This window comes from Oncorhynchus kisutch, linkage group LG10 (assembly GCF_002021735.2).
Source record: "Oncorhynchus kisutch isolate 150728-3 linkage group LG10, Okis_V2, whole genome shotgun sequence".
Lineage (NCBI taxonomy): Eukaryota > Metazoa > Chordata > Actinopteri > Salmoniformes > Salmonidae > Oncorhynchus > Oncorhynchus kisutch.
This window is the reverse complement of record NC_034183.2, coordinates 54,673,057-54,691,822: the sequence shown is the minus strand read 5'-3', so window position 1 is coordinate 54,691,822 and position 18,766 is coordinate 54,673,057. Positions and strand designations below refer to the sequence as shown.

Sequence of the window (18,766 nt, the reverse complement as noted above, 5' to 3'; positions counted from 1 at the left end):
TCTCAAAAACTTACCAGAACACAACGTTGACCACTGTGTACAGTAGCACACTCTGAAACGGCCTTTCCCACACCAGAACGGACTGTAGGTAGGTCAACAACGGCTCGTAAGGTCCGAGTCTCTCCTGAAGCGAGGCTTTAACAACGCGGACCTGGCCATCTCTTTCGCTGGAGCTTGGTCGACTTCTCAGGCCAAGAGTCGACCCCTGTTTTCCTGAACACTCTCCCATGGCATTTTCCAGTCCTTCCGTGTGCGCCATCTCTCGCGTCAAATGTTGATTAATAAATAACCCTGTAAAATAACACCTCGGTATAAATATGGGGCCAACTAAAGAAAGTGTCGTGTCCCAGATCGTGTCTCCCACGTCAGAACAACCGAAACCGCTTTTAGCCGACTAGAAGACGATAGCAGACTTGTTACCTGGTCACTCTCAAACAAAGCTAAGTAACTGTCAAAAGTCCCTGCCCGAACGAGGTTGTCAGTTAACAAAAATACGCTAACATACCTGTATCTAGTCAAATTTACCACGCAGTGTCGTTTCACCTAGCTAAGTATTTTTGTTAGCTAACTAGCCAAAAAGCTAGCTGTATTTGGCTAGCTAGCTATGTGTGCTAACTGAATACTAATCATAGTGCACTGTAGCTAACGTTAGCTAGCAAAGAAACTGCACGATGCTATCGATATCTTTACCAATTATGACAAGAACATATATCAATTATTTGTAAAATAGCACACAAAAAAACGGACACCTACTTCGACATTATTGCAGAAATGTATCAAGTGGTATTGTCAATATGGCGTTGCCCTAAGCCTAGCTAATTGAAACGCTTTTTTTTGACAAAACAAAATCGTAGTCAACTGGCTCACCAATCAGAAGCAACAGCACTACTTGGCCGTTTATTGTGGATTTAGCTGTGGACAGACAGGTTGCGGACCAAAGTATGTGAAAGACATTTCAATAACCTATACTGACGAAATCTATACTCAGTCAATTGTGTAAAATATACGGTATTTACACTTTAGTATCACCATCAGACATCACACTATACAGCAGTTGCAGTGAAACCATGTTCTATAATTACAGCAAGATCTTCATGTATGAATGAGTTATAACTGAAGTTGCTTTTTAAATACATTGGAAAATAGCTAAAATAATGTCGATACAATTTAGAAGATGTATAGACAACCCAAATGGAGCGGTTTGTATTCTGCAACAAATCAGATGCCACGTAAATAATGAAACTGGATTAGTAACGTTATAAGGATAATGTCAGTGCAGTTTTATTTTTGTAAGGGAAGCAAACAGAACGAAGATGGGAGGGACCTACCTGAATTTGTCCAATAAACTCTCATTTCGTTAGGCAACTGTTTGGACTAATGATTACACCCTTACACCCTGTTTAAAATGCATAATTCCCCCAAATGTGGTGTACTGCTCATTGTAAATACGTATTCTTTAATGAGGTTTAGCGGAGTTGGGCATCCAATAAATGCATTACCGCCAGTACAGTACGTTCCATCCCTCCAGTACAGTTGATAACCATTGCAATAAAAGCTAAAAATAATATCTTACTGAAGCATATATTACGTATTGGTCTATCCCTCTGTACTGGTACAGATCTACTAGTAACACTACTCCTCTCAGGATCCATCCCCTTTGACCCTATCTTCCTCTACTTTCTTCACTGCCTCCTGCACAATGTATGCGTAACATTGATGTTTCACTCTGGTCACACATAATGAAATAGCGACATTTAAATACGATAATTATATTTAATTATATCCAGACAATTTCGAAAAAGTCCATTCTTTCTTTTATTGTAGTAAAGTATAATGTACTTCTATTCACAGCAATTCTGCCAAACTATTTTACTCAACTCCTACTATTTGATGAATGCAGCCCTAATATGTGAGCATGCAGGATTTGATAGAAGTTAGTAGGGCTCTTTTTTTCTTTTCTTAGTAGTACAGGATTAGATAGGATGGTTTAGTTTCTCTTAATGTTTGGTTCTTTATTCATTATTCTGTAAACTATGATTGACTACACAATCCAGTACAGTAGGTGGCGGCATGCCCCTATGAACTGTGTTTGCGGAACGCCATAATATTGTAGAAGAAGAAGAATGTGAGCATGCGCATTGTCGCAAATGCCGTTGGCGTTGTGACTCCATTTATGCGTTATTTCCAAGCGGGAAGCAGCAGCCAGGTCAGCAAGATTAATACAGTGGTCGGTTAGACAGCAGTCTCTCCGATTATAGACTTCGCTGGTTGGGGATCTACTAAAAAAGGAATATGCCCCGAGAAATTATAACACTTCAACTTGGCCAATGTGGAAACCAAAGTACGGTGAAGTTTTTCCCCTGCTACAAATTATTAGCAAGCTAACGTTAGTACATATACCTAACGTTAACAACTGTAGGCATAGCAATGCTAGCCAACAGCTAGGCTAGTAGTAAAATAACAACTACTGGACATGCACGTATCATGCATGGGTTTGGTGTTGTAATTAAATGCATCTTATTTCCACTCCATTGCAGTTGGTTTTGAGTTTTGGAAACAACTCTGTGCAGAGCATGGCATCAGTCCGGAGGGGATTGTGGAGGAGTTCGCCACAGAGGGCACTGACAGGAAGGATGTCTTCTTCTATCAGGTACAGCACATCATTAGCTAGCTAGATAAGTGGGTCAGGTTCCTATCCCGGATATGGAGCCATGGGGAGAGAGTGCCTTTAGGCATCGCATCTTATCACCTTGTTGTATCCTTCTCAACCGTATTGGAGAAGTTTCAAGGTCCCCTCAAACCGTCTTCTCCAATGTGTTTTGAGAAGGAAACGAGGAGCAAGGATGTGAGGAGTCAAGAAAATATTAATTGAGAAAGGGCGATAGACTAGAGGGAATCCTTGCCTCTCTGTCTATTGGTCCTGATGTGGGCTTGGCAGGTTGCTAGATTTGGCTTCAAACTAAAGCACAGTACATGACAGTTATCCACTGACTACACAGACAGGGAAAGTTAAATGTAGGTAAAAAAAGAAGAAAATTATTTAAAAGACAGATCTTCCAAAGGTGGTGGAGTGGCATTCTTTACCAACGAACACCTTCAGTGCTCAGCTGTCTCCACCAAGTCTGTCCCCAAACAATTGGATTTGCTGGTTTTTAGCATTGAACTTTGAAATAACTCTTTGTTGACTGTTACTGGGTGTTATGGGCCACCAGCCTGTACCCTACCTGCTCTCTCATGACCCCTTACACTAAGTCTGAATTTGTCCTGCTAGGTGACCTAAACTGGGACATGCTTAAACCACCTGACCAAGTCCTAAAGCAATGTGACACCCTATATCTTTCTCAGATTATTACCAATCTCACAAGGTATGACTCCGAACACCCAGAAAAGGCTACTCTCCTTGATGTTATCTTCACAAATCATCCCAATAGGTATCACACTGGTGTTTTCTGTAATGACCTTAGTGATCACTGTTTTACAGCCTGTGTTTGTAATGGCTGCTCAGTGAAACAACCTGACGCTTGCTAAAAAACTTTAAACAACTTGTAAATTGGTGTAGAATCTGCTTGATCCCCTCTGTCGAAGATGCTTGGACCTTCTTTTTTGATATTTTCAGTGGTATTGTTAACAAATGCTCACCCATAAAGAAAATGTGAATTAAAAACCGGTTCAGCCCCTGGTTTGACTGTGATCTTGTAGACTTACTCCACCTCAAGAATTCCATTTGGTGAAAGGCTCGGCATGCTCGGACTGACGGGCTCTCGTTCAGGTAAATGAGAAATATGTGCACTCAGGCTATCTGGAAGGCCAAAGTTTAAGGAGAAGTTCTCTCTGGGTCTAACCCCAAGAACTTATGGAAAACGGTTAAAGACCAGGAGAATAAACCTTCCTCCTCACAGCTGTCCATGTCCCTTAATGTTGATGTGGTTGTTACTGACAAGGAGCACATGGCTAAGCTCTTTAATCACTTCCTTAAGTCAGGATTCCTATTTGACTCAGCCATGCCTCCTTGCCCGTCCAACATTTCCTCATCTCCCACCCCTTCTAATGCGAGTAGCCCCGATGCTACGCCCTCTTTTTTCCCCCCTGCTGGTGGTCACTGAGTCTGAGTTGCTAAAGGAGCTCCTAAAACTTGACCCCCAAAAAACATCTGGGTCAGATGGTTTAAACCCTTTCATCTTTAAGGTTGCTGTCCCTATCGTTGCCTCCAACCTTTTTAACCTGTCTCTCCTCTCTGAGGATGTTCCCATTGCTTGGAAGGCAGCCACGGCGTGTCCTTTATTTAAAGGGGCAGATCAAGCTGATCCTAACTGTTATAGGCCTATTTCTATTTTGCCCTGTTTATCAAAAGTGTTGGAAAAACTTGTCAATAATCAACTGACTGGCTTTCTTGATGTCTATAGTATTCTCTATGGTATGCAATCTGGTTTCCACTCAGGTTGTGGATGTTTCACTGCAACCTTAAAGGTCCTCAATGATGTCACCATTGCCCTTGATTCTAAGCAATGTTGTGCTGCTATTTTTATTGACTTGGCCAAAGCTTTTGATACGGTAGACCATTCCATTCTTGTGGGCCGGCTAAGGAGTATTAGTATCTCCGAGGGGTCTTTGGCCTGGTTTGCTAAAGACCTCCTCTCAAAGAGTGCAGTGTATAAAGTGAGAACATCTGTTGTCTTAGCCACTGCCTGTCACCATGGCAGTGCCCCAAGGCTCGATCGTAGGCCACACGCTCTTTTCAATGTACATCAACAACAGTTCAGGCAGTAGGAAGCTCTCTCATCCATTTATACGCAGATGATAGTCTTATACTCAGCTGGCCCTTCCCCAGATTTAGTGTTAAACGCTCTACAACAAAGCTTTCTCTGCTCTTAACCTTATGAACACCTCCAAAACAAAGGTCATGTGGTTTGGTAAGAAGAATGCCCCTCTCCCCACAGGTGTGATTACTTCCTCTGAGGGTTTAGAGCTTGAGGTAGTCGCCTCATACAATTACTTGGGAGTAAGGCTAGACGGTACACTGTTCTTCTCTCAGCACTTATCAGAGCTGCAGGCTAAGGTTAAATCTAGACTTGGTTTCCTCTATCGTAATCGCTCCTCTTTCACCCCAGGTGCCAAACTAACCCTGATTCAGATGACCATCTTACCCATGCTAGATTACAGATACGTAATTTATAGATCGGCAGGTACGGGTGCTCTCGAGCGGCTAGATGTTCTTTACCATTCGGCCATCAGATTTGCCACCAATGCTCCTTATAGGACACATCACTGCATTCTATACTCCTCTGTAAACTGGTCATCTCTGTATACCCATCGCAAGACCCACTGGTTGATGCTTATTTATAAAACCCTCTTAGGAGGGAGTGAGGCCTATCTGAGATATCTACTGCAGCCGTCATCCTTCACATACAACACCCGTTCTGCCAATCACTTTCTGTTAAAGGTCCCCAAAGCACACACATCCCTGGGTCGCTCTTCTTTTCAGTTCGCTGCAGCTAGTGACTGGAACGAGCTGCAACAAACACTCAAACTGGACAGTTGTATCTCTTCATTCTAAGACTCAATAATTGACACTCTTCCTGACAGTTGTGGCTTCTTCACATGATGTATTGTTGTCTCTACCTTTTTGCACTTTGCTGTTGTCTGTGTCCAATAATGTCTGTATCATGTTTTGTGCTGCCACCATGTTTGGCTGCTGCCATGTTGTGTTGCTACCATGTTGTTATGTTGTTACTACCATGCTTTGTTGTCATGTGTTGCTGCCATGCTGTGTTGTTGTCTTATGTCTTGCTTTATGTGGTGTGTCTCTTGTCGTGATGTGTGTTTTGTCCTATATTTTTATTTGAGATATTTTTTTAAATCCCAGCCCCCGTCCCCGCAGGATGCCTTTTGGTAGGTCATCATTGTAAATAACAATTTGTTCTTAACTGACTTGCCTAGTTAGAAATAAAAACGAATGATGCGGTGCAGCAGCTGCTGTATTGACACGAAATGGGCAGCGTGCATCACGGACTGTACCATTTATTCCCCACTAGATGGAGCAGTCTAATAATTTATGGCAGTCAGCGTTCACCATGTTACTGCGATCAAATATTATTGGTCACATACACACGTTTAGCGGATGTTATTGCAGTTGTAGACATGTTTGTGTTCCTAGCTCCAACACAAATCTAAAAGTGAAAGAATGGAATTGAGAATTATATAAATATTAGATTGAGCAATGTCGGAGTGGCATTGACTGAAATACAGTAGAATAGAATACAGTATATACATATGAGATGAGTAAACGTTATTAAAGTGGCAAGTGATTCCAAGTCTGTAAATAGGGCAGCAGCCTCCAAGGTGCAGGGTTGCGTAACCAGGTGGAAGCCAGCTAGTGATGGCTATTTAACAGTCTGATGGCCTTAAGATCGAAGCTCTTTGTCAGTCTCTCGGTCCCAGGTTTGAAACACATGTACTGCCCTTGCCTTCTGGATGATAGCGGGGTGAACAGGCCGTGGCTCGGGGTGTTTGATGTCCTTGATGCTCTTTTTGGCCTTCCTGTGACATCGGGTGCCGTAGGTAGTCACCAAACTACTATTATTATTGTGTATGCTTTGCTTTCTGTGCATCAAGTAGGAGTAAGCCTTACCTCTCTCTCTATATGGTCCACAGGCAGACGATGAACATTACATCCCCCGTGCTGTTTTGTTGGATCTGGAGCCCAGGGTGATCCACTCTATCCTCAACTCCCCCTACGCCAACCTGTACAACCCAGAGAACATCTACCTGTCGGAGCACGGAGGAGGTGCAGGGAACAACTGGGCCAGCGGCTTCTCGCAGGTGACTTTGTGGACCATGTTGTTGGTTGTAGCTGGGCCAGAGGCTAAAGGACAGGGTCCACGTAGAGAACAAAAGCTTTAGCCTTGAGGCGAATAATGCATATCTAGTAGAGGTTTGGCTATGTTGTTGTTGTAATTTTTTTGTAACTACATTCACTCATATAACTATCTGGAATAATGCATGTCTTGTCGTTTGCAGGGTGAGAAAATCCACGAGGAGATCTTCGATATCATCGACAGAGAGGCGGACGGCAGCGACAGCTTGGAGGCAAGCCCACTCTTTCTCAGTCTCTGATTGGTCCACAGAGCGTATGGGGTGAAAGCTAAGGAGTCGGCAGGCCTGAGTTTGGAAGCATTCCAACAATACTCCCGTCTCATACACACACTGCACCGACTGCATATCCTGCCTCACGTGAGGAGAACATTGGAGGGAGAAACTGAAAATGGGAGGGGACTATCCAGAGTGAAACACTTCCTGATTGTCTCCATATGTAACTGACTGACGTGTGAAAGGAATATAGGTTTTTCGTTTCTTTTTTTCCCCCTCTTTCCCTTCCGTTGTGCTGTGGTGGAAAGCAGGCTTTCTTTGGCGACTTATAATGGGTAACCTTAATAGAGAGTACACATAAAATGGGAGCCCACACATGTCATCTTAAAACTAGTAAATGCTGTTATTTCAAGCCACTGTAAGGTTGCCTCCCTTAAAACAACATTACTGTGTAATTTCTGTTGCCCCTACTCTTTATGACCCCACATTATTATTTAGTGTGTGGACATGCATTTGAGAGGGTGTGTGTGAGAGAGTGTGGCATGCCGTGTTGGGTGGTAATAGCTGGACTGGAGTAGAAGGCAGGTATTACATGGCTGTCTAGGCGAAGGAGAGAGCCTACTTGTGGGGTTGGCCTGCCCTCCCACCTCCAGGCTGGGTGGAGAGTGGGAGGCGTAAACACAGGTCGTATATACTGGCACAGTACAATAAATACTACTACTTAACCTGATGGATGTAATCTAAAATGTAGATTTCTGCCTAAATAGACATACTCAAAAGTAATAATTTATCATGAGAGGGCCAGAAACAACTAGTAATGCTGCATACTCCAAGAAATATTAAAATCTCACTTTTCTGGTATAAATAGTTATACATTTCTCAGGTGTAGTCACTTTTGAGGTAACAAGTACATATTAAAAATATGATGAAAACATGAAATATACACTGAGTATACTAAACATTAGGAACACCTTCCTAATATTGAGTTGCCCTCAGAACAGCCTCGATTCGTTGGGGTATGGACTCTACAAGGTGTCGGAAGCTTTTCACAGGGATGCTGGATGTCCTTTGGGTGGTGGACCATTCTTGATCTACACGGGAAACTGTTGAGCGTGAAAAACCCAGCGGTGTTCTAGACACAAACCGGTGTCCCTGGCACCTACTACCATACCCCATTCAAAGGCACTTCCATTTTTTGTCTTGCAAATTCACCCTCTGAATGGCATACATACAATCCATGTCTCAAGGCTTAAAAATACTTATTTTACCTGTCTCCTCCCCTTCCTCTACAGTGATTGAAGTGGATTTAACACGTGGCATCAATAAGGGATCATAGCTTTCACCTGGTCAGTCTATGTCATGGAAAGAGCAGGTGTTCTTCATGTTTTGGACACTCAGTGTATGTGATGTAGTTCCTATTCAACAAAAGTTGATGAATAGGGCTTGAAATAACTGATATGCTTTCTAAATATAATAACAATTAAATTATAAATCAACTAACTATAGGATTTTACTTTCCTTATAACTGTAAAATAGATATGATAATATTTAGTAACAGTATAAAATTGACCTGGTTAAATAAAAAATAAGAATTTCATAGAACTAGACAGATAATATTCTGCCCTGCGTCCTCTGATTAACGCACAGACGCCACCGACTACGTCACACCATCTTTAAGCAGTGAGCACAAACTGATTTAGTCCAGCTGTGACCAAGAGAAAGTGGTTTGTTTCTACCAAGAGAAAGTGGTTTGTTTCTACCAAGAGAAAGTGGTTTGTTTCTACCAAGAGAAAGTGGTTTCAATTCTACGAAATGCTTTTGTATTGTATTTTCGTGTTGGGAGTTTTAAATCCCTGTGTGAATATCACATCGAGATGAGACACGCATCAATAGAATCGTAGGGGTGTCAGCTGTCAGGAAATATGTGAGGGGTAGTGACGCACTGAGCCAGAGGAAATTGCTTGTTTGTCTGGATGGGCCCAAAAAATGGAGACGTTTTAATCTTTTCACTCAGAGCAGTGGAATTAAGGAATTACGATGGTTCTGTTTCTCTGTTGCAGGGTTTTGTCCTTTGTCACTCCATCGCTGGGGGAACCGGGTCCGGGCTGGGATCCTACCTGCTGGAGAGGCTCAATGACAGGTCTAAACACACACACACACACAGGGAGGCTGAATTTCTACTCTTTCTGTTTGACTGCTGTAAAGTTAGTAGACTTTTATAATTGATGAAGTAGAAACTCTCTCCTAATTGTAACCATAATTGTCCCAGACTCCATTGGAGAGATAATATTCTCTCCCTTGGGGCACCTTTTAGTTTTCCACTGTTGCATGTTTTTCTGAGACCTGGTGTGTGCTACTTTTCTATTTTCTTCCTGTGTGTGTTGGCCAGGTACCCTAAGAAGCTGGTGCAGACCTACTCTGTGTTTCCTAACCAGGATGAGATGAGCGACGTGGTGGTGCAGCCCTACAACTCACTGCTCACACTCAAGAGGCTCACCCAGAACGCAGACTGTGTGGTGAGCAAGAAATACACACACACACTCACCCTCTCTCATCTGTGCTTTTTGCCTTCATCTGGCTAGCGTTGTGTGGGGAATAGACAAAAGGTTCTTTCCTGGAATCCATGCACATAAACTGATGTTGCATGGTAATTCTTTCGAGAACGTCCCCTTGTGCCGTTAAAATGTGATTTAAATAAATAAATAAATAATGAAGACGAGATGTGCCAGTTCCACGCTGTCTTGTTGTTGAAAGTTACAAACATCCTGTCCAAACTGGTACTGTCTCATTATCCCCCAAAACACCACAGGATGGGGACGGACAAGCCTCATCGCTCGCCTGTCTCTCTCCTCAGGCAAGCTCCATGGCCAAGTCTTAGAGAGAGGGAGGAAGTTGAACTCGGAGCCACAGGGCCTGTATATCATGAATAATTGTTTTAGGACCGTCGCTGCCAGCCCGGCAACACGCTGTAACAGAAAGGGAGTCTTCCCTGGCTGCTGGTGTGTATGACTGGTAATGAGGCGGTGTTGGTGGACATTTACATCTCTGGATGACTACATCTTTGCTGCCTGGGATTGATGATTGTATTAGTTCCCGAGATGCTCTGACGGTCTAATGTTTCTCCTCTCCAATATCTACTTCCTCCTGCAGGAGTTTACGCAAGGGCCTCTACACAGGCTTATTGGGTTAGGCCCCACAGCTAATAGAATCTATGTGGAGAAGAATTGGTTCCCCTGTTAGTGACGCACAGTGTGTGCCTCAATGCTTCAGTCTTCACACAGCAGCACACTGTCTACTCTGCTTTACCCATCAAGACTGACTGGAGGATTGGATCACAGCCCACTGTTAACTAGTCTCTACCACACAGCATCTCTCTCTTGCCTCTGTTTCCCCTAATTCTAAAGTCAAACCTCCCCATTGCTGTCTTTCTGTGGAAATGTCAATCTTCAGACCTCATGTCTACACATCCCTCTCATTCTGTTTCTCTTTTTGACTTGTGTGTGTGTGTGTGTGTCAGGTGGTACTGGACAACACTGCTCTGAACCGCATCGCCACCGACAGGCTGCACATCCAGAACCCCTCCTTCTCCCAGATCAACCAGCTGGTGAGTGATTGACACCTGCCACTCATGTGCAAGCTCCACCTCCTTCCCTAGTGGTGTTCTCAATATCCAGGTTCTAGATCACCAGACCCCCGAGAGGAGAAAGTGTTTCTGTACAGAGGCGTTTTGATAGCCTGGTCCCAGATCTGTTTGTGCTGTCTTGCCAAGTCGGTAATATGACACAAACTGAACTGTGACCAAGCTACTGTTTATAGCCTACTGGCTGTGACCCAGATATGATTAGGCGAATACAGAGAGCGTGTATGCGTGAGGTAAACCTCACACTGTTTGTTCAAACCTCAGGACATTCTGACTAACTAGTTAGACTAGTTACTCCTCACACTTTAGCTGTCAAACTGGATCTCACACTCCCTAGCAATTATTGTTGAATGAACACCCAGTGATTGTTTAAAAAACAATGGTCAAATATGTCTATATTCCTAGGGCTGTGGTGGTCATGGGATTTGGATGACTATTTGGCCACACAAATGAACTTGGACACCGTAATAACTGGTCAAATGTTATATTATTATTATTATTATAATTTATATATTTGTTTTAAATTCCCCTTTCCTCTGCTCCTGACTGCATGTGCTGCCATAGAAATAGAATGAATAGAACGGGCGTCCCCATTCAAGTCAATGGTGGCATAATGGGTGGACTGGCGGCTATTGCGAGTGTACCCGTAAGAACAAAGGAGGAAGTAAAAGAAGGAATTAAAAGCAGGAAGTGTACCTGTCAAAATGTGCTGTGATTTGTTGATTCAACTCAACTGACATTACAAAAACTACATTCCATTGCATGAGCCACATCAGTTAAAATCATTTGAATGAACATTCTACATTACCATGGAAAGTATTGTATCACAATACCAGGCAGCCGTTGCGAGTGCACCCATGAGTTTACCAGTCAAATTGCCAGGGTGAGAGGTGCCCAAGTCTGTTCTATTCATTATATTTTTATGTGTGCCGCTGCAGGGAGGGGAACACTGTCTAGGCAACTCCTTGCTTGTTTCAGCAAGGAACAGCAGTTTCATAACGCTGTTAAGAGTCCATGTTACTGTAGAAACGGACTCGGCCTCACGAATGCCCGGCCATTCCGTCTTCAGTCAGCTGTTCATACCACCCCAAATAATATTTCAACGGTTATGCCGGTTATTTATTTTCATGACAGTCTTCATCCATAACCGTTGTTCATACAGTAATTGTGGCAGCCCTATATACACCCCTCTCTATATACCCCTCTCTATATACCCCTCTCTAGGCAACTCCTTCTAACCATACAATCTCATATAGCATGTCTTCTTTTTAAAACATTAAATACTGTAAAAACACCAGCAAATTAGCCTGTTCCAAAGTATTCTCACGCATAATAGAGACCATACTGTGTATGTGATCGTGTATAAATGTAAGCAAGGTTTGAAATATTTTACCTATTTGGGCTTCTTGCAGTCAATTTGCAGTCTACAAATGATTTGTAAATATTTTCCGGCTCCCTGACCATCCACTCATGAAAAGATTGTCCCGCGGCTGAATCTATGATCCCTGTCATATAGGCTTCATTTCTTATGACCACTGTACACTCCTGGTGATTGCCCGACAAATTTACAAGATTACGGAAATAAAAACAGCCACAAGTAATTATGTCAACTAAAGTTTTTTTTTCTCTCCACAGGTTTCCACCATCATGTCAGCCAGCACAACCACCCTGCGTTACCCTGGATACATGAACAACGACCTGATTGGTCTGATCGCCTCTCTCATCCCCACGCCCCGCCTTCACTTCCTCATGACTGGCTACACACCGCTCACCACTGACCAATCGGTAAGTAGTTCTCACTGACCGCGTAGTACGTCTTGGTGCTTTCAAGACACCTGGGAACTCTGAAAAAATCATGACGTCCGTGATCTTCAGGTCTGAAAGTTGGACCTCTATAAAGATGCCAGAGTTTCTGACTTGGAATTGCAATTGGATGACCTTTCAAAAACATAAAACTCAGTCGGTGCTCGTTTTTTCCAAAACACTGAAGTCTTCATCAAACATATTTTTATTATTATTCTTCTGCATGCTACTCTTACACCATTTAGGCTAGAAATGCCATTCAAACTTTAAAATGTGAAGACTGGTCTGGAATGGTGTGCTTGCATCCAACTTTTTTATAACGATTTATACTTTTGAAACTACATTTTTTCATTCACTTTAATGGGACTTTTTTCAAGATTCTAGAGCTCCTTATTGTAACGTCACTTCCAACATTCACTGTAATACAATGCAACTTTTGACAAAAATCTGCTATTTTGACCACTTTGCCAACAACTTAGACAAAAAGTTTGAGCGTAGTCTAGAAAGGTCTCGAATTTGTGATTTTGTTTTACCAATCTCTTTCACCGCTTAAGCTATTAACTCCAAACCAACGCTTAGATGTGTAGACTGACCCTACTTAGATTGCTTGTCAAAAGATTTTTGATACTATATATACTTTTTAAACTATAACCATTTTAAAATGTGCATAAATGAACATTGGTTTGAACGAGAGCCATAAGAATACAGAGGTAGCCATTCAGTGGTCCTGCTGCAATTAATCGACAAGACTAACTTACACAATTCTGGCTATCCTAACTATCCTATTCTTTCAAAGATTTATCAACTATAGCTATACACATTTGCAGAAAATAACTATCCAACTGGCTTCATCAATAAGTGCATCGATGATGTCGTCCCCATTGATTACAGGCAACATCCGCACTGAGCTAAAGGGTAGAGCTGCCGCTTTCAAGGAGTGGGGCTCTAACCCGGACGCTTATGAGATGCTATGCCCTCCGACAAACCATCAAACAGGCAAAGCGTCAATACAGGACTAAGATAAAATCGTACTACACCGGCTCCGACGCTCGTCGGATGAGGCAGGGCTTGCAACTATTACAGACTACAAAGGGAATCACAGCCGAGAGCTGCCCAGTGACATGAGCCTACCAGATGAGCTAAATTACTCTATGCTCGCTTCGAGGCATGTAAACACTGAAACACGCATGAGAGCATCAGCTGTTCCGGATGACTGTGTGATCACACTCTCCGCAGCCGATGTGAGGTCAGACCGTTTAAACAGGTCAACATTCAGGACCTGTACTTCGAGCATACGCTGACCAACTGGCAAGTGTCTTCACTGACATGTTCAACCTGTCCGAGTCTGTAATACCAACATGTTTCAAGCAGACCACCATAGTCGCTGTGCCCAAGAACACTAAGGTAACTTACCTAAATGACTACCAACCCGTAGCGCTCACGTCTGTAGCCATGAAATGCTTTGAAAGGCTGGTCATAGCTTACAACACCATTATCCCAGAAACCCTAGACCCACTCCAATTTGCATACCGCCCCAACAGATCCACAGATGATGCGATCTCTATTGCACTCCACACTGCCCTTTCACACCTGGACAAAAGGAACACCTATGTGAGAATGCTGTTCATTGACTACAGCTCAGCGTTCAACACCATAGTGCCCTCAAAGCTCATCACTAAGCTAAGGACCCTGGGACTAAACACCTCCCTCTGCAACTGGACTTCTGGACTTCCTGACCCTTACTCCAGGTGGTAAGGGTAGGTAACAACACATCCGTCAAACTGATGCTCAACACAGGGGCCCCTCAGGTGTGCGTGCTCAGTCCCCTCCTGCACTCCCTGTTCACTCATGACTGCACGACCAGGCACGACTCCAACACCATCATTAAGTTTGCCGATGACACAACAGTGGTAGGCCTGATCACCGACAACGACGAGACAGCCTATAGGGAGGAGATCAGAGACCTGACCGTGTGGGGCAAGAACAACAACCTCTCCCTCAATGTGATCAAGACAAAGGAGATGATTTGTGGACTACAGGGAAAGGAGACCGAGCACACCCCCATTCTCATCAACAGGGCTGTAGTGGAGCAGGTTGAGAGCTTCAAGTTCCTTGGTGTCCACATCACCAACAAACTAACATGGTCCAAGCACACCAAGACAGTTGTGAAGAGGGCACGATAAAACCTATTCCCCCTTAGGGGACTGAAAAGACTTGGCATGGGTCCTCAGATCCTCAAAAGTTTCTACAGCTGCACCATCGAGAGCATCCTGACGGGTTGCATAACTGCCGGGTATGGCAACTGCTTGGTCTCCGACCGCAAGGCACTATAGAGGGTAGTGCGTACGGCCCAGTACATCACCGAGGCCATGCTTCCTGCCATCCAGGACCTCTATACAAGGCAGTGTCAGAGGACGCCCTAAAAATGGTCAGACTCCAGCCACCCTAGTTATGTTCTCTCTGCTACCACACGGCAAGCGGTACCGGAGGTCCAAGTCCAAGAGGCTTCTAAACAGCTTCTACCCCCAAGCCATAAGACTCCTGAACATCTAATCAAATGGTCACCCAGACTATTTGCATTGCCACCCCCTCTTTTACGCTGCTGCTACTCTGTTATTATCTAAGTATAGTCACTTTAATAACTCTACCTACATGTACATATTACCTCGACTAACCACACTGACCGAGCCCCCTCTGTATATAGCATCGCTATTGTTATTTTTCTGCTGCTCTTTAATTATTTGTTTTATTTCTTACTTTTTTTGAGTTCCTTTTCCTAAAACTGCATTGTTGGCTAAGGGCTTGTAAGTAAGCATTTCACTGAAAGGTCTACTACACCTGTTGTATTCGGTGCATGTGACAAATGCAATTGGATGTGATTTGAACAGTAACTATTGAACCATTCAAGCTAGAGACACCAAACCGACTTTGACATGTTAAGGGTATCCTAACCTTTCATTTAGCTACTTGTTCAACTATAACCAGTCCCCAACATTACTACTGCAGACACCAGCACTACTATAACGTATTTCAAAACCATACATACTCTAAAACAAGCTAGGAAGCACACCACATTTTCTTCAAGAAATGCACTTTTCCAATTTCACTGTCAGCCTGAAGAGTTGGTTTATTAGAACTACAGCTAGTTCTAGATACAAACCTGTTCTACGTAGTTCAACTACCATCAACAAAACATTTAAAGAGCTATCGCCACTAGATGCACCATCTTACTTCTCTCCCCTAGAAGTTTCTAATCATTACATCATTCAACTAAAATCCAACTTAATTTACACTGAATGTTTTACAAAAGTAAATTGTACATGTATTTATCTGAAACCCAGTTGCTTTCTTAAGAGTTGTCCACATGCTGTTTCTTTTCCCCCATATTCTGACAGAAGACCATTTTGTCTTCTGTCTTTTTAGTTTTCACAACCAACAACTGTAGTTTAGACATTTTTGTGATCGAACTGCCCCACAATCCAAAGTAACAGACTACCATGTCAACTCCATCCAAGTGATCAGAACAATTATTTTACTGCATTTAACTTTGACTGTATGTAACTGCTTTGCTTTAAATAGTAAAGTAAACTTTTCTTAAACTACTACCCCTACCACAAAAATACTTTTTAAAGAGTTAAAGCCAGTCCCACCAATTTGTACTAGTTTAGTTTAATCTCTGTTCTTGAAAACACAGATCTTGACTGAGTTATCCAACTATCATCTTCTTTTCAAAAAATTTTAGTGAACAAAGCATTCCTGTCACTTATGAATATGCGTGTTTATACATGCCCTCTCCTTTGTTTCTCTCCCAGGTGGCCAGTGTGAGGAAGACCACCGTGCTGGATGTGATGCGGAGGCTGCTGCAGCCCAAGAATGTCATGGTGTCCACGGGCAGGGACAGACAGACCAACCACTGCTACATTGCCATCCTCAACATCATCCAGGGAGAGGTGGACCCCACCCAGGTGTGTGCGTGTGTATATTTAGCATGAGAATGTGTGCTAGCTCAGTGTTGTTGTTTTTTTATATATATATATATATATATATATATATATTTTTTTTTTTTATAAAATAAAAACCGTTGTCTTTAACTACGGATTACATTTTTTAAAAAGTATAGTATTAGTTCATGAGCTGACTCCTCTGCTTATTCTGGATGTTATGAAGGAGATGGCTGAAGACCAAGTGGATATTGTAATGTCCTTGTGGTGCTGTGTTAAACATATTGGTCCAAAAGTTTTTGCAATATCAATACTTTCCATAAGTTGATACAATTCCTGTTTGTATGAGTGCAGGTCCACAAGAGCCTGCAGAGGATCCGAGAGCGTAAGCTGGCCAGTTTCATCCCCTGGGGTCCAGCCAGCATCCAGGTGGCTTTGTCCAGGAAGTCCCCGTACCTACCTTCCGCCCACCGCGTCAGCGGCCTGATGATGGCCAATCACACCAGCATCTCCTGTGTAAGTTCCACCCCTCATTCTCATTACAGGTTCTAAAGGTTGGCTACTTGGAGTAGGGTGGCTACTTGGAGTAGGGTGGCTACATGGAGTAGGGTGGCTACATGGAGTAGGGTGGCTACATGGAGTAGGGTGGCTACATGGAGTAGGGTGGCTACATGGAGTAGGGTGGCTACATGGAGTAGGGTGGCTACTTGGAGTAGGGTGGCTACTTGATGTAGGGTGGCTACTTGATGTAGGGTGGCTACTTGATGTAGGGTGGCTACTTGGAGTAGGGTGGCTACTTGGAGTAGGGTGGCTACTTGGAGTAGGGTGGCTACTTGGAGTAGGGTGGCTACTTGGAGTAGGGTGGCTACTTGGAGTAGGGTGGCTACTTGGAGTAGGGTGGCTACTTGATGTAGGGTGGCTACTTGGAGTAGGGTGGCTACTTGGAGTAGGGTGGCTACTTGGAGTAGGGTGGCTACTTGGAGTGGGGTGGCTACTTGGAGTAGGGTGCCTTGTGCAAAAATATTTAAAAGGTGACAAAACTATAATCCTTAGCTAACATTTCAATGGAAAAACACTTCATGGGTTGGTAATAAGAGTGTTTTTGGTATCCTCCTAACACACAGTCAGCGACTGAGGGAGTGGGCAGAAAGTGACTAATATGAGGTATATGTAATGTAATTATGTAATGTATTCACTGCTACAAGTTCACTGGATGCCCTTTCTCTTCTCTTCCTCCGTTGCAGCTGTTCGAGCGGACTTGCAAGCAGTACGACAAACTACGAAAGCGCGAGGCCTTCCTGGAGCAGTTCCGCAAGGAGGACATCTTCAAGGAAAACTTTGACGAGCTGGACAACTCCCGCGAGGTGGTGCAGCAGCTCATCGACGAGTACAGTGCTGCCACGCGGCCCGACTACATCTCCTGGGGAACTCAGGAGCAGTGAGGACAGATGGGATATACACCCCTGTCACATGACATGGGTCTGGTCCCCCTCTACAGCCCAACCTGGGAAAGATGGGGCTGAGCTAGTTGCCTCCTGCCCCATCCCTATGGAGAAAAGTGTTCAAGTTCATCCCTGCTGCTTTTCTTCCCTCTAATCTGTCCTTAAGCTCTGTTTGGGAGTTAAAACAGCGCTTCAATCTGTGTGCCTGTATCCAATCCCCACTGATGGTTATGAATAGTAGTGAATGACTGGTCTTTCTCTCTCTCATGCAGGATTCCAAAACGACCCCTACCACGAGACACTTCATGGATAGTAGATCGGAAAGGATATCAGCTCCATCTTGTTCTCTTGACAGGTGGAATGTATAATATTGTGCCCGGTGGTTAAGGGTTGATTTGGAATTCTACATCAGAACTCGTAGCCTTGTTTGGCACTATTTTTATACTGTGTAGTACTACTCTGCTTTTGTGCTGTTCCTTTTGCAGTCACACAGACTAACATACCAGCCGGAGAAACACTCGAGTGTCCTTGAAGGGGGAATGGAATAAAATGCCTGGTGTGACTATTGTCTTTGTACATTTCTGAAAGGTTTATGATACCAGAGCCCATGATGATCAAGCTCTGACAGGGTAGTCAAGTCAATAGGCCTCGGATCAGTTGCTACTGTCCCGTATGTACTTCCCAACACACACTTAAACCAAAACGTCTGTTTCCAAAGTATGGCAATGGTCAGTCATTGTTATTGCAGAGGACAGCCTACTTCTCTACTCTGGTGCCGGAGTGTAAATCCATACTTTCTCTTACTCTACGTGCATCAAGAAGCTTGTTAAATCGCATCTACAGTTTTCCTTCTT

The 18,766-nt window shown here is 43.5% G+C and overlaps 2 protein-coding genes across 2 annotated transcripts in view; one reads left to right on the top strand and one right to left on the bottom strand.

Annotated features, from left to right (window-relative positions):
• LOC109898441 (reticulophagy regulator 3) overlaps positions 1–881 on the bottom strand; it is a 12,155-nt gene extending 11,274 nt beyond the window's left edge. Inside the window, exons 1-2 of the mRNA XM_020493410.2 lie at positions 754–881; positions 15–291 (exon numbers count right to left, since the gene is read on the bottom strand). Of these exons, the coding sequence (XP_020348999.1) occupies positions 15–259 (245 nt within the window). The 5' untranslated portion in view covers positions 260–291; positions 754–881. The remainder of the gene's footprint in view (positions 1–14; positions 292–753) is intronic.
• Positions 864–18,766, top strand: LOC109898442 (tubulin gamma-1 chain). The gene is made up of 11 exons (XM_020493411.2): positions 864–2,341; positions 2,538–2,650; positions 6,652–6,819; positions 7,018–7,086; positions 9,147–9,226; positions 9,476–9,602; positions 10,604–10,690; positions 12,362–12,511; positions 16,342–16,494; positions 16,825–16,986; positions 17,715–18,766. The coding sequence occupies exons 1-11, from the start codon at positions 2,293–2,295 to the stop codon at positions 17,910–17,912; spliced, it is 1,356 nt and encodes a 451-aa protein (XP_020349000.2). The 5' UTR covers positions 864–2,292; the 3' UTR covers positions 17,913–18,766.

What these genes read in the sequence shown, in the direction of transcription:
- LOC109898442 (XM_020493411.2), top strand. Translation starts at nt 2,293, where the DNA reads ATGCCCCGAGAAATTATAACACTTCAACTTGGCCAATGTGGAAACCAA. An exon ending in GGGCCAGCGGCTTCTCGCAG is followed by an intron (nt 6,820 to 7,017) that starts GTGACTTTGTGG and finishes TGTCGTTTGCAG; the next exon opens with GGTGAGAAAATCCACGAGGA. An exon ending in TCTCCCAGATCAACCAGCTG is followed by an intron (nt 10,691 to 12,361) that starts GTGAGTGATTGA and finishes TTCTCTCCACAG; the next exon opens with GTTTCCACCATCATGTCAGC.